Source organism: Lissotriton helveticus, chromosome 6 (assembly GCF_964261635.1).
Source record: "Lissotriton helveticus chromosome 6, aLisHel1.1, whole genome shotgun sequence".
In the NCBI taxonomy this organism is placed as follows: Eukaryota; Metazoa; Chordata; class Amphibia; order Caudata; family Salamandridae; genus Lissotriton; species Lissotriton helveticus.
Genome location: NC_136067.1, coordinates 1,120,511,492 through 1,120,527,060, shown reverse-complemented (window position 1 = coordinate 1,120,527,060; position 15,569 = coordinate 1,120,511,492). Strand labels below are relative to the sequence as shown.

At 43.4% G+C, this 15,569-nt stretch overlaps 1 protein-coding gene across 3 annotated transcripts in view; it reads left to right on the top strand.

Moving 5' to 3' along the window:
• The window catches only part of SYNE1 (spectrin repeat containing nuclear envelope protein 1), a 2,361,447-nt gene that overhangs the window by 2,179,893 nt on the left and 165,985 nt on the right, over positions 1 to 15,569 (top strand). For 2 of the 3 annotated variants that reach the window (XM_078648775.1, XM_078648773.1), the window contains 2 exons: positions 12,765 to 12,927; positions 14,604 to 14,791. In XM_078648775.1, the coding sequence (XP_078504901.1) occupies positions 12,765 to 12,927; positions 14,604 to 14,791 (351 nt within the window). Of the gene's footprint in view, positions 1 to 5,350; positions 5,579 to 12,764; positions 12,928 to 14,603; positions 14,792 to 15,569 lie in introns of those variants that run through there. The other variant, XM_078648774.1, reaches the window with a different exon arrangement.

Here is a 15,569-nt window from a genome sequence, read left to right as displayed (position 1 = left end):
CATAGAAGATTGTGGAAGAGATAAGAGGCTTTTTATGCATTTCCCCTCCACCGAGTCCCAGGCTCCCTTACCGCTCAAATAAAGGATCTCCGCTCCATACAGGACTTGGGGGGGGGGGGGGGGGGAATCATTGCCTCAAAAGCTCTAAGCATTGGTCGATGTGACATCTCTCCATAATCCCTATTGAACATTTTTAGACCACATATGGAAGTGTGTGCTTTTGCTTTTTGTGTTTCCAGATGGGCACTCCAATTTAAAGACTTATCGAACCATATGCCTAGGTATCGATACTCATTGACTGTCTCCAGTTTGAGCTCGCCTATATACCAACTGAACCTGCTTATCTTTTTCCCAAAACATAAGGTTTTTGTTTTGTCTAGATTGATTGTTAGAAATTTGCTAGCGCAGTATGTATTGAAGGCATTAAGCTTTCTTTGAAGGCCTCTCTCGGTCTGGTCTACTATTACCAGATCATCTGCGTAAAGTAAGCAGGACACCTTGTTTCCATCCATTTTGGGGCTTGCACTACCCTCAACCTCTAAGTGGGCCGGGAGGTCTGACAGAAATATGGAGAAAAGCTGAGGGGCCAACACGCAGCCCTGTCTCAATCCATTGGCAATGGGTATTTTTGGGGTCAGAGATCCCACGGTATCCCTAATGACTTGCCCCCAGTTTTCCCTGTGCAGTTCCTTTATTATGGTCAGTAGGTCTTTGGGAATATTAATCTTCATTAGAGTGTCCCATAGGCAGGCCCGATCGACTGAATCGAAGGCTGCTCGGAAGTCGACGAAACAGCAGCATAACTTGCCGTTTTGTTCCGTCGACTTCTTCGCCATAGCCCATAGAGCAAATCCATGATCTATTGTGGAGTGGCCCGCTCTAAATCCTCCCTGTTCTGTGGGTACTATTCGGAACTCTTTTACCCATGCGTTCAGTTGGTTCAATACAATTTTTGAAAATACTTTCTCTCCTATGTCGAGGAGGTTGATCAGTCGGTAGTTTTGTGGAGCCTCCATGCTCCCTTTCTTATGGATTGGCCTAATTATGGCACCCTTCCAAGTAGGTGGCATTACGCCTTCTTTTAGTATTACATGGAACATCTATGCCAGAAATCGTGCCCACCATTTTACCTCCGACTTCAGTATTATTGCAGGGAGATTGTCAGGTCCTGCCGCACGGGTTAGCTTCAGTTCTCTTATTGTAAGCTCTACTTGTTTTTCATTAAATTTGGATATTAAGTCTTCTGATATGTTTTGCCATATTTTGGTCTCTACATACTCTCTTGGAGCTCTTACCCCGTACAGTTCTCTTATATACTCTTCCCAGGCAGCCTCACTCACCACGCAATTTAATTCTCCATCTGTTGTTCCGGATGCTGCCTTTACCAATTTTCAAAATTGTCTTAAGTTTTTTTCCTCGATTGCTTCTAACAGGTCTGACCAGCATTTCTCTTTATATGCCCTTTTTGCGTCATTTACCATTGATTTGAATTCTCTTTTCAACTTGTTTATATGTACCTGTCTCTCTTGTGTAAAGTTCTTTTTTTGCCTTCTTTGTGCTGCCCGTATCTCCTTTTTTTTGGTTTGGCACTCCGCAGAAAACCCTTTACCTCGGTTTGACAGTTTTACCCTATTATGTTTGTCCCTTTTTAGTTCTATTCTTAGGCACTGGACCACTTCTTCTAGCTTTCCTATGAACCATTCTAAGTTTTTCTTCTCTAGATTTTCAGGTTCCAGTTTCATTTGCATGGCCTTCAGTTTTTCCAGGTATTCTTCCGTTAATCATGTCGTCACCCGTTTGGGATACTCGACCTCCTGGGTAATCACTGTTTCTCTATGCAGTTTCCTTCCCCCAGATATTGTTAGGTGAAGCAGGTTATGATCACTCACCTCTTTTTGTTCTATCCTGAACCCCCTAACTTGGGGGAAATTCCAGGCTTGCATGAACATATAGTCGATAGGACAATTCTGTAAACCTAATTTTAAAGGTCTTCCCTGCTGGGCAGTCTGTCTTTATTCTACCATTGAGACAATGGAGACCCCTACCTCCTAGGACGTATACTAGTTCTGAGTCCTGTTTCGAGGTCTCCCCAATTGGAAAGCTAGCAGGGTTTATTCCGTACACCTCTAACAGTTCTCTATTCCATTGGTCAGCCTTTTTAGGATTTAGTTTGTGGTTAAAATCCCCCATTATTATTATTATATCTGATGGATAGTTTTCTAATGTACTGTCAACATCCTCTTTAAAGAACCTCATCTCCTTTTCATACTCAGCTCTGTTGTCCCACTGCATATAAACATTCATTAGAGTCAACATTTTATGTTTCAATTCCACTGTCAGAAGTTCGATTCTACTCGATTGAACCCATTTACATTTCGTTTTCAACGGTGTTACTTCCCTCAGCACTTTTGTTGAAACCAGTGTCATCAGACCCCCCGATGGGCGGCCAAAGCTTTTCTTCGTGGCTGGGCGATTTAACTGTAGGTATCCCTCAGTAATTGGGGTTTCGTCGCATGTCCAGGTCTCTTGTAGGCAGGCAATGTCCACTTTATTTATTATTTCCTTTATATATTCTCGTTTTTGCTCATTGCCTAGCCCATTCACATTCCAGGATATGAGACCTAGATTTTGCGACCCCCCCCGTCCTATTCTACCTCACTCAGCCCGCCTTCTTCTTCCTCGTCCTCTGTGTCGCTATCATTGGGATCTCCCACGGGACTACTACGTGGAGACCAGTTATCCCATGAGGTTTCATTACCTGTGTTGTCTATTACTATGTTCAGGCAGCTGCGGTTTCCTTCTATTTCTCTATAAAGATTCACTTGTCTCTTCTGTAGACCGGCGTGCTGTTTTAGAAAGGTATTGGCTATAGGGGTTTTTATTTCTCTCTCAGGAATTATCCTTATTCCCTGTTGGTTTATCTCATTGGAGGCTTTCAGGATTGCCCTTTTTACCAGGTCTGAATGAAGTGAGATTTTTGTTATTTCCTTTCCATTCCTGTTCTCTACAAAGCCGACTTGCCGAAGGTCGTTTGTACAGATCCCACTCAGGCTACAACATTTTGCAAATGCAGTTAAGATCTGTGCCCTATTTAGGGGGTTTGTTTTTCTTACCTGACTTTCGTTTCCCCTTTGCCCTTCACTCCCTAATGATTGAGACGAGAACATTTTTGGGGAAGATGATAAACGAGGCGCTGATATGTGGTGATTTTGGCTCTGGAGAGTCAGGTTTACCGATTTGGGGTTCTCCCTTCCCTCCTCAATGTCGAGGGCTTCTTCTTCATGGAGTTCTCCCGTATCTATCCATATCTGGTTTGCTACTGTCGTACCTGACTTTTCACCAATCTCCCCACCATTTTCCTCTCTTTCTCCGTCGTGTTCCGATATTATCACTGGATCTATTGATTTGTAGTGTTTCCCTACAAAGTCCTGTATGGATTTTGACGCTGCCGTGTTCTCTTTCTGTTTCAAAGTTGTTTGATTACACCCTCTTTTCGCCTGCTGGGCGTTCTTCGTTGCTCTTTTAACTTTTCTTTTCTTGCGTCTCCCCTTGCTGTTGTCCATAGGGGATGCCTGGCTTTCCTGGCTCTCTTCCAGCGATATTGAGCCCTCCATTAATTTACTCTTCTCTGGTTCATCCACTATACGTGATTTTTGCCCTCTTTTGGGTGCCATTTCTAGGTTTTTAGTACCTAGTCTGTAGTTCTGCTGCAGTTGGTGTCTCTAATTTAGTGGAAATTAAATTACAATTTTTACCATTACATATGTACTTTCACTTACCTCTGTTATGCCTTGAAGCCTTGTAGCCGTCAGCCTGCCTGCCTTGCCGCACTTGTAGATCTCTTTCACGGCGACTCCCTGGCTTTACCCGGTACTTGTCCTTCTTATAGCCGGGATACAAGGGTCGCCACTTTGCTTCTTGGCTCCTTGCTCATTCAGGTGCCTCAGAAATTAACACTATTTCGGTCCAATGGCTGATTCTGCCGAATTGTCCAAGTGCTGCAAGGCCCCCCCCTGATTCTGACTTTCGATTGGTGTGCCTCTGCTGGTTCTTAGCAACACCAATTTCCTCCTTTATTTTACTTCCTACAGGGGTGGGGGTTTGATGGGAAGTTGGTATTATTGCGAGCCGGCACCCCGCGCTCCTGATCTTGCACGCTTTGTGCAGCTGCGGGGGTCTCCCGATGGCTCGCGGTCGCTAGGATTCAATGCCGGCGTCTTCACTATCCCGGCCTGTGGCCGGCGTTTCTGCAGTGTTTCTGCGGCGCTCGGCCAGCCCTCCGCCCCGCGCCGCTCCCCACTCCACGCCTCTTACCCTGTGGGTTCCGCGATACTCCGGGGCTGGAAAGGGGGTCGAGGAGTCTCGCGGTTGTCCTCGCGGTTGTACTCGACTGCGAGCCACCCTCTTCCTCCTCCCCAGTCCTCCGTGTTCGCCGAGCTCCACCGGGTCCGCTCTTGCTCGGCGCTCGATTCTTTGATCTGGTTGCAGCTGTGTGAGGCGAGGCGCGGCTTAGGCACGGCTAGGCAACAACAGAGAGCTCATATTTGGCTGATCAGCGTACTTTAGAATTGCTGAAAGTTTCCAGGGCTCAGTCCAGCGAATATTCTAAAGGTGGGGAATCTGTGGCGCGATAGAGCACTCATCAGAAAGAGCGTTTCCAAAGATAACCAGCTTGGTCTACAGGTGCATACTGATGCTGCATCTGGGAGCAGGTTTGTCAAGAAGCGATGTATGCTTCCGTGTATTATACAAATGTTTGTGCACGAATCTTGACATGACTACTACTGCTTTCCAAAATGTCTAACTTAAGCATTATAAGAAATTAATGTAGATGTCCGTAGGTTTATGTTTTGTATATAAATGTTCCCCTTCAAACTGCAGAGTAATTTATGCATTTCTGTTTTCTGACCTCTTCCTCGGTGGAGTAGTGGCATTTCACTGTCAGTCCTCAGAGGGCAGTACAACTGCCTTGTGTAGCACAGGCCTCTCCTGTCCCTGCAGTGCGGGGCTGGAGGTCACACTTCATTCATGCCGCTCCGCACCTCCCCCCCCCCCCCAATCTAAAGCCTGTGTTTGAATATATGTGAGTCCTGGTGTTTCAGTAGCACATTCGGTCATTACTGCTGGGGGTCGCCACCATCTTGCGTTGCGCCGCTGCTGCCCTCGCCCTTCCCCGATCACAGTTACTGTGAGGGCTGTGCTCCCCGGGCCTGTGCCGCGCATTCCAAGGGACTTAGCCTGGCACTTGTCGGGGAGCAAAAGTTTTATTTAGAAACATGACCAGCTTGTGTCTGCGCCGAGGCTCTCGTAACAAGATACGTAAGATATGCGCGGGGCAGCGTGTCAGAAGCTCACTAGTGCTGTTGGCACACTGCTGGGTCTACAAGGGAAAACCTTACATGCGACTCTGAAATTCGGAAGTTTTGCTTCCAATAAACTTATTTTTGATGTTCAAGCCGTTGATGGCCATGGTGGTCGCGGCTGCAGCGTCAGATTTCGGTGCGGGCAGCGTGTCCGACGACAGCAGCGGCAGCGTGGATTCCGACGACCTCCCGGACTGCAACTGCGATGTTTCGAGGCAGGCACTTTTTTCTTTACTTTCTTTCGCTTTTGTTGTTGTTTCAGCATTTCTTGCGTGCTGGTGTGCGTCTTCATTATGCAACATTCGAATGTGTGTGCTGCTGAGTTCGCCTGTGGTGTTTTCCTGGAGTGTGGTAAGACGATACCCCGCCCTTCCATTCACTGACTGACTGCATGTAAACATCGGTGTTTTTTCGAAATATTTAACTGAGTGTTGACATTTTGTGTAAACCTGCTTATGCTTTTATAAAAGCACTGCAAATGAGAGGAACTCCGCTGAAAGTCAATGTTCAATAAACAGGCACGTTGTTCTCATATCTCCATTAAAATGCACACTGTCTGACTAGCTGGATTTGTTTTTAAAAACAAGTTAAGCAGAGGGGATGATTCTGCAGGCAAAGCCCTGCGAAAATACTGACATAAAAAATGTGAGTGAAATGTCCAATGTCGTTTTATTTAGCTCTTACAACAAGAACAAGAGCGTTACATTAAAACGCCAGGAAGCTTTGCCAAACTATGCTGGACGTTTGTGAAGGCAGGAGAAACCAAGGCCATTAAAAGTGAAGAAAAAAAAGAGATGGTAACGAAGTGGGTGCTTATAAGCATACACAAAACAGTGAGCACGGTAGACATTGGGTGCAAAAGCAACCTTATACGTAACAGAAAAAAGGAATAGGTTCCCTCTAGCAACCGTAGAAAATGGGATATGATTAAATCAGCGTTTTCGGGGTGGTGGGCGGTGAGGGGGTTATGTTTTAGCAATGTTTGCATAGCATCGATTAAGGAGCCGCCTGCACTCGAGAAAGGAAAGTGATGTTTGTTTGTTTTTCCTGTCGTCGTTACACGTGGGTGTCACACAACGTGGAGTTTAAGCTCGTGTTCAGGGGCCGAAGGAGATCTTACCCATTCAATGGAAAGCACCCCCCGAGCGCTGTTGTAACGTGAGTTGTTGTGAACAGTTACTTGTTTCGTAATAAGTTTCGCAGATCATATTTCAAGTTCGGCTCGTGTTTTTCTCGAGTACAGAACACGCTTCTCTTTCAGTCTAGCTATTGCCCCTGATAAGTTTCAGTTTTATACCACACTGTTCTTTACCTCCACATTCTTCTGCTGCTCCACGTCCCTGACAGAAAGCAAAACAAGCATTGGCACAGCTAGCTGGTCCGATTTATGCTGCCAGCCTTTTGACTTTGTAAATATCCATTGGCTTTGGCAATGCATGTTGGTTTTTGTAAAACTTTATTGTTTGGGACTAACATTGACCTTAACCCCTTTCCATGGCGACCCGCTGTCCCCAAGACAGTCTATGCATTCAGTGGTGTAACAAAGCTATAATAAATCACAGTGAGGAATTCTGACAATAGCTATTCTTTATATTTACTGCAGAGTTTATTATTTGAGTGATAGTCAGCCCATTGCTTTTCCCGCAGCGGGCAACAGAAATGGAAGACAGAGCCAGGGCAGTTTTCCTGCTATAATGAAATACTCAGCGAAGGATTCTGAATGTGTAAAGTTATTGTTAAAAAATTTCTCTACAGCGTTTGACCAGAAGAGAACTACAGAATGGGAAGAGGCAGCAAGGGAAGGAGGCAGCGTTTCAGGTTCCTCATATGATTTTATTAGATTAGCACATTGTTTGGCCTTTGTTTTGGTTTGGCAGAGAAAAAAAGGCTGCACCAGAAAGTCCGCAGTTTATTTGTGTCACCAAATTATGTGAAAGGTGTATTGAGGGGCATCTCAGAATTGAGCAGCGTATGTAGCATTTTACTGTACCCTTATTCCTGATATACTATTGAGACCCCCACCCCCTCGTTCATTAGAGCGATGTTCTTCTGCCTGACGTGCGTCACGTTTCTGTGGTGCATACTCACAAGAGTTTCAAGGCAGACATCTTAGAAAGGTTTCTCCATTCCCTGGTTTCACTCGCTAGCTCCTTTCTGGGCCAGCCCTAGAAATCTTGTCCACACAGTATGTATTTATTTGGATTTTAATATAAAAAGTAATGTAATAGTGGTGTCCAAGGAATACCTGGCTGATGCATCAATGTGTAGATCAGAGCATCATGGAAAATAGCATGCCCACAAGTATCATCTAGAGCCGCTGTGTGAAGTAAACGGAGTAGTAGAGTTGGATGAGGATTCCAACTTGAAGGAAAGATTGCTCTTAAAGTTAATTTGTTTATCTCTGTGGAACAAATAGAAGAGTAAAGGAATTCTTACTACATTGCCTCCGCTGCCAGGTATTTCGTAAGTCATCTTCCCGTGGCAGTGTTAGAGGTGGGTAAAGGCTGGTCTTCCACTTAATCAAGAAGTACTATAAACAAGATTATGCATAGCCATTCAGGGTTTCTGTTGCAAAATATCCCTCTCAACGGCTTGGGTAGAGGGCGTTTCGATCTCAGCTTGAGAAGCTGATCCTCTAGACAGAGTGCATTGGGCAACACCGTTAGACAAAGAGGCTGCCGCAGCCATCCAAAGTCTTTATCTCTCATCTGTGGAAATAGACACTACTGAAGGAAATAGGCCCTGAGGTATATATTCACTCAGGATCGCTATGCATGTATCATCACAGAGGGCTTTGGAGCAGGAATTCTCATTGCAAAGGATTGGTGGTTGCAGGATCATGACTGACATTGAGATGAAAACATTTAATCCTAGTCATCAGCCTTTCACTTCTCCTGATGACTTCAGTGCTCTCCACAGCAACATAAGATTTGGTGGGCTTTCTTTTCAGGTTCACCTCATGATACATCAGTGGTCCCTGCACCTGCTTTTCAAAATACTTGCCTAGGCATGGTCCTACTGGTTGGTCTTTTGTGGACCCCAAATATTCCCAAAGGCCCTAATTTTCAACTGGTTGTCTGCATCTTTGACTTCCTGCTCATTCTGATCCTTCCTGCCCTCATAAAGATCATCAGGGAGTGGTTTAAGATTGTGAACTGGTGTACTTTTTTTGTAGTACTTTCTGGAGAACTCTTAGTCTTAAGAGTCATTTACTCAGATCCTGTTGATTGTGGAAGCACACTTTAGGACACACATAAATGTAGTTATTGTGGATGTGTGATGAGTCTGGCTCTAAGCAACTTCAATCAATCTGTAAGAAATGTCAGCAAGCCCTAACTCGCAAATGGTTCTTCTTTAGAGGCATATGCTAATGTGTTTTGCATTTTTCAGTTTTTAGTACCTTGGTCATGTTGCCGCCCTTCTTTTTCATATTACCCATCCCGCTCCTTTTGAGTTACAAGCTCTTTGGAGTTTTAGATGCTGGTCCCTTTCATTCATCCTCTGCTCAGACCTCATTAGGGACTAATACCAGCTGTCCTTATTTGTGGCGCACTCATGCGTCAGCCTCCTCTTAGGTCGTATTGATGATTGCCAGGATATAGGTCTTGGAAGCCATTCCAAGGTCTAAAATATGTGAACGACAATGGAGCCAGGAAAAGTAACTGGTTCACATTAAAGACAATAAATACCGTGAATACAAATACATGAATTGCAAAATAAATATTGCAAACAAATATAAGGTGCCCACACAAGAATTCATAGTTTTATGTTTATGGGACTTGTAAAGCGCTCGTATACCAACGGTCTCATGGCGCTAAAAGGAGAGCTATCTTTCAGGCTCTAACAGTAAGCTTGTGTGAATAACCATGTCTTAAGTTTTTTTCTAAAGCTGGGATATTCTGAGGTTAGTCTGATTTCAATTGGAAGGGAATTCCACAATGTGGGGCCTAATACCGAGAAGCTTGAGCCACCCATTCTCTTTCATTTAAATCTTGGAATAGACAACATGTTCATTGTCGCTGATCTAAGATTTCGTGTAGGCAAGTATCTTGAGATCTTGGTGGATATGAACTTAGGCCCTGATTCGTGAAGAGCATTAAAAATCATACAATCGGTCTTAAACATAGACCGCTGTACACAGGAAGCCAATGAAGCTGCTTCATTAATGGTTTGGTGTGGCAATGTCTCGGTTGCTGAAAGACCAGCCTAGCTGCTTGATTTTGAATGAGCTGTAACCTATGAATTTGGCTGGCAGGGAGTCCTAAATATATGGAATTGGAATAATCCAACCGGGACATTATTAGTGCGAGCAAAATCGCTATACTTGCCTCCTTGGAGAAAAATGTCCTGATTTTCTTGAATGTCCTCAATTGATACATGCAAGTAGATGAGACCAGGCTAATCTGTTCCTGCATGGAAAGATTGGCATTTATCTTAACTCCTAGGCTTTTCACTGAGTTTTTGGGTATGGGGGGTATGCCCAATGCAGCTGGCCAGTGTGCTGGTGTCCACTGTTCTATTCTGCAGTTTGAAATAATTATCTCTGTTTTATCAGAATGTAACTTGAGATGATTATGAATCATCCACTTCTTGATGAAAAGCATAGTATGTTGAAATAAGCCCTTAGAGTAATTTGTATCATCAAGCGGGAAGATCAGCTGCATATTATCTGCATAATTATATACCTTCACTCCTCTTTCTTGAAGAGCATGAATCAGGGGACAGATGTATACATTAAAGAGATGAGGTGAGAGGGAAGACCCTTGAGGTACCCCACATGTGGTATTCACCCGGGAGGAACTAAAAGGTGCGAGTCTGACGGACTGGGAGCGCTCCTTTAAGAATTAAAGCATCCAATTCAGGGCTGTGCCTCTCAGACCTGCCGCTGCCAATCTGTCCGCAAGGATAGAGTGGTCCGCGGTATCAAAGGCAGCGGACAGGTCTAATAACACCATGGCCTGAGTGCACCCCCTGTCTGCACCTTCCTTCAGGTCATCCATGACACTTAGAATAACTGATTCTGTAGAGTGCAATGGTCTAAAACCTGCCTGTTGGGAAACCAAGAAGTTGGAGTCTTCGATGAAGGCTCATAGGAGTTTAGCCACATGTGCCTCCAGCAGTTTGGCTAGGTAGGGAAGGAGTGAGATAGGCCTGTAGTAGCTCAGAACGCTAGGGTCTACTCCTGCCTTCTTTTGTAATGGCACTAGCACCGCATCTTTGAAGGCGGTGGGACTATCCCTTGCTCCAGGGAGGCATTTAGAAGGGAAAGGAAGGTGGCTGGGAAGTGAGAGAATTATTATTAATAAATTATTATTGTAAATAAGTTTTACAAAAACACACAACAGAGAAAATAAAAATATATTAATACTTATTGCTCAAATTATATTACACTAATCAAATACTTTTTGGACATTAAATAATGTTTCACAAAACAAAGAAATATGGCAATGGGGTTACAGCTTCATCCAATAATCCGTAAATTAAAATGGAAAACAAATATGGGTATGAATCCCTTCCCAAATGCCAGTAAAGTATTGATGGCGTTTCGACCGCTAGAGTAAAGGGGTCATCAACAGGACAGAGACTAGTTCTGTGTATGAGAAGCCAAATAATGTCCAGACCATCATTCTCAATTAGGGACTAAGGGTCATATGTATCAATGTTGGGTTTTGAGATTCTCAAATAGCAAATTTTTGAGAATCGCTATTTGAGAATCGCAAAACGCTATGTATGTAGGATTTGCAATACATTTTGCGAATCCTACATATTCTTTAATTGCGAGTCGTGAATTGCAATTCGCAATTAAGGAATACCTCCCCATTCCTTCCTATGGGCCTAGAACCCCATAGGAATGAATGGGAAGACATTCTAAATTTGCGATTCTCAATTAAAGAATCGCAAATTGAGAATGCAATTTCAAGTGTGCCAGGTTGTCAAAAGGACACCCTGTTGCACCCCTGAAATGAGCATGGGTGCACATGTGATGCACATACATGCCCTAAGGGCATGTGTGTGCACCACATGCCACTTTGAAAAATGCAAAAATGTGCATTTTTGAAAGCAATCGCAAATTACCACCAACCTGTCGGTGGTCATTTGCGATTCCTTATGCCATATTTGCACAACTTGGGTGCCTCATACATTGCATTTAAGGAATCGCAAATTGCGATTCCTTAAATGCATTCACAAAATAAGGAATCACAAATTTTGTGATTCCTTATTTTGCGAAGCAGTTTTTCTTTTATACATAACATTAAGCCTAATTGCGATCGCAAACGCCGAAATTCTGCGAATTTCGGCATTTGCGATCGCAATTTTGAATGATACATATGGCCCTAGGTGATTATATCCAAAATCAGTCCTTCCAGGAAAAAATTCAGAGCAAAATTACGCGACTTAGGCAGGATAGTCACTATCAAATCTAATTAAATGCGTCTGCAGGAAGCAACAGTGTCCTGCGTGTTCATCAAGAATGAGCCTCACTGAATGAACCCTCAATGTTCTAAGGCAGACTTGAGGGCGGGGGAATGAAGTGGTCACGGATGGATAGGCATTTGTTTGATAGAAAGAAGGGTGTCTAAAGCGCTGAGGTACTCCCTGACACATATCTGTGCATCAGCACCATTGCAGCAGGACTTCCATTTTCATGGCATGCCTGTAGGTAGATTGGCGAGTCTTCCTTACTTCCTTCACTTCACTCCAGATTATTGCTTTGGTCGTAGGGCCTGGTGATTTGGGCTGGTGTCTTTGCCATTAGCAAATATGTGGGGGTTTTATGATGCAGAGTAGCACTTCTGCCTGTTCCTTCTTTTTCAATAAAGATTAGTGTAGATTGGAAGCGGGTGTCAATTGTGGCCCACAAAGATTTGGATTCCTTCTTTCTATTTTTCAGCATGGTAGCATGTTTGAGAATTTTAGGTGTCTAACTGCACAGTCGTAGATGGTCCGAGTATTGTACTAGGATGCATTCGTTATCTTTATATTGTTGCAAGTATTGATGACTCCCTGCTCAGTCTGTTTAATGTGGGTCTAACTTGTTTATTTAAGATTTAGCCCAATACCTCTGTTTGTTCCTTGCACACCAGGTAGCAAAACGTGCTCTTTTAAAACAAAATAGGGGATAATGTTTAATGAATGACAATGTCATGAGTTTACTAACAACATTTTTTTGTCTCCATGTTTATCTGTTTGTTACAAAACTGATATTCTTTTTGCATGATCAATGGATTTACAAACAAACTGCCTTAGATAAGCGATGGTGATCTGACATTCCCCTTTACAGATGGAAGCAACTCTGATTTGTAGGGGAAAGATTTTGTTTCATTTTTGTAACTAATGAACATTGCATGTAACCGTAGTGTCCTCTAACATAGTGTCTCTGTCTTGGTTCCTCCCATGCAGAGTGAAGAAACTGAAGGAGACTCTGGTTGCTGTACAGCATCTGGATAAAAACATGAGCGGCCTCAAATCCTGGCTTGCACACATTGAGTCGGAGCTCTCGAAACCCATTGTCTATGACAGCAGTGATTCAGAGGAGATACAAAGGAAACTAAGTGAGCAGCAGGTAAAACAAAGCACGTAAGGTAGAAGAGTTAAACCCTGAAAGCATTTTGTTCCAACTTGAAAAGTCCAAGTCTGGCGCCCTTGGGATGTCTCGCCCCGGCGTTGGACACGCAGGATGTTGCTGGCTAATGCCCCCATGCCGAGGTAAGGCACTGCATCAAAGATGTAGCGTTGGGAGGAGCATTTGAACAAATTGAGGGGGGCTGCCAGTCTGTGGAAGCTTTCCTATTGGGGAGCAAGAGTTGATGTGACCCAGCTGCGCTGTGAGTGAAATATATTTGTGCACGGCTTCCTGGTGACCGCTTCTGTGCCGAAGAAAAGCAAGTGTGTCTGCCAGGTGTACCTGTTGGTGTCAATGAACTGAACTGTGAAGCATCTGTAGTACACACCATGTAGCAATAGCAATGACAGTGTTACTGAAGGAGTTATTGGAAGTATAATGACTACAGCTCTTTTGTCATTTTCAATTGAACATAAGGAAAAAATACCGTGTTCTCAATAAAATCAGGCATACGAATGTTGTCGCTAGCATGAAAATGCCTTTGGGAGGACAACACCGCATTGTAATAAACAGATGAAAATTAGAAAAAGAATGGCTTGTGAACAGAAGGAATGTGTTGGGTAAGCACGTGTGCAGAGATAAACTGAATGTATTACTGATTTTAGATTTAGACAGTAACAACTGAGAGCGTTCATAGGCTTCAGATCTCAAATGGCTAATGATATTCTGTAGTTGGGCTGCAGGTTATGAGCTATTTTTTAAAGTGATGGTAATTTTAAAGGGCACAATGATAACAGAGGATTGCACATTTTCAGACGGGGCATCTCCACAATGTGAAATTATCCATGTTTTAAATTTGATAAGTTAGAGTGGGTTTTCAGTAGAAAATGGGCATCATCTTTACAAAGGGCCTAAGAAGAGTAGGCTATTTAAATGCTCAGGAACCAACCGCGTGTTTGGGTACCAAAGAGAACTTCGCCCTGTAATATTAAATGCTGGCATACATACATGTTGCAGAGGTTGTTGGGTTTCTTCTCATTTGCAACGATAATGCTATAGCTAAAGCATTTACGCAAATGTTCAAATATAATCCATCCACAAATGGAGACATTCAGTGTTCCTGAGTCTAAATGATTACCTCCTGTACTTCACTTGAGAATGGAGGTTCGTGCATAGCAGTTCATCAAGGCAATATGATATGCTTCAGCATACAGAAATTTAGCACTGAACAAGCCAGCTATCATTGTGGCACTAAACCTGAATGACCCAATATTGCTTGACTTACAACATGAAAGATCCCATTTTTCTGAATATTTTGTACTCCTTTCCCCAATGAGGAGGAGACTCAATGTCTGAGCAAATGGTCTGCCACTATATTGCGTGGTGAGAGTCTATCATGAACGGCTTCATGTGTGCTTGACTGATTGTGCTTTGTGGGGTTTCATGGATACTGCTTGTGGTGGTTCGTAGATAATTTAAAAGTTTTCTGTATTAAGTTGCCTTGAATTATTTTCCTTGCAAAGGTTGTGTATTATGTAGAAAAATAATTTTGTCTACCACCTACAAGCAAAAATACGTGTTTATTGTTAATCATTGCACTCCATGTGACCACGTTGTGTGATTTTAACAAGGATCCGATATGGTACAGGTTTACAACAATGTATGTTCCCTTGTAGGAGCTTCAAAGAGGCATAGAGAAGCATAGCACAGGTGTAGCATCAGTACTTAACTTGTGTGAAGTACTCCTTCATGACTGCGATGCATGCGCCACAGAAACGGAGTGCGACTCCATTCAGCAGGCAACGCGCAGTCTGGACCGAAGATGGAGGAATATTTGCGCAATGTCAATGGAGAGAAGAATTAAGTAAGTGTGCACTAACAGCAGTGGCTCACCCAGGCGAAATAATACACACTTTGTAAGCCAGTGCTTTCTCACATCTGTCTGACTCAGCTTTAGCAAATTAGCTCCATAATCTTTGTGAGGCAGTTGTGTGTTAATTTCACATTGCTATCAGGATTAAAAAAAAAAAACAGCCCTTGATTGCGAATTCTAGGGCATTTTCTATTATCCATGTGCACTGCCCCATGTAAGAGAAGCGGAGAAGTACAGCACAGGACAAAAAGTTGACCCGTAGCCTTACCTGGGTGAGGTCCCATGTTTTGCTTGTATTTAAGCCCGTGTTTGAGCATTGGAATGCTTGAATATCCCTTAAGACTAATTATGGGGGTATAACAATGAATCACAAGTAAATGATAAACCACTGCACAGGACTCAAGTCAATAACATCGGTGGTAGGAATGGAAAAGTGATGGTCACATTTATTTTTACAGCAACACATTGAAGTTAATGTATGAATGGTCCAGAGATGCTTCAATACATTTATTCATGGCCACTTCTCGTAAGGCATCCAATTGGTTAGTCAAGGCAGTCATAGACCGGCTTGGGATGAGTATAGATTAAAAGGTTAATCTTCTCTTCCCAAGCATGGATTCTAGGGAACTCAAGGCAAACACTTCTCATACACCATGGTGCATCTTCTAGCACAGTCAGATTACAATCCTGTAGCAATTAATGATATCACAAGCAATTGTTTCAGTCAGCGAGCAAGCGGTCCCAAATGCCGCCCAGTAAAGAGCTCAAA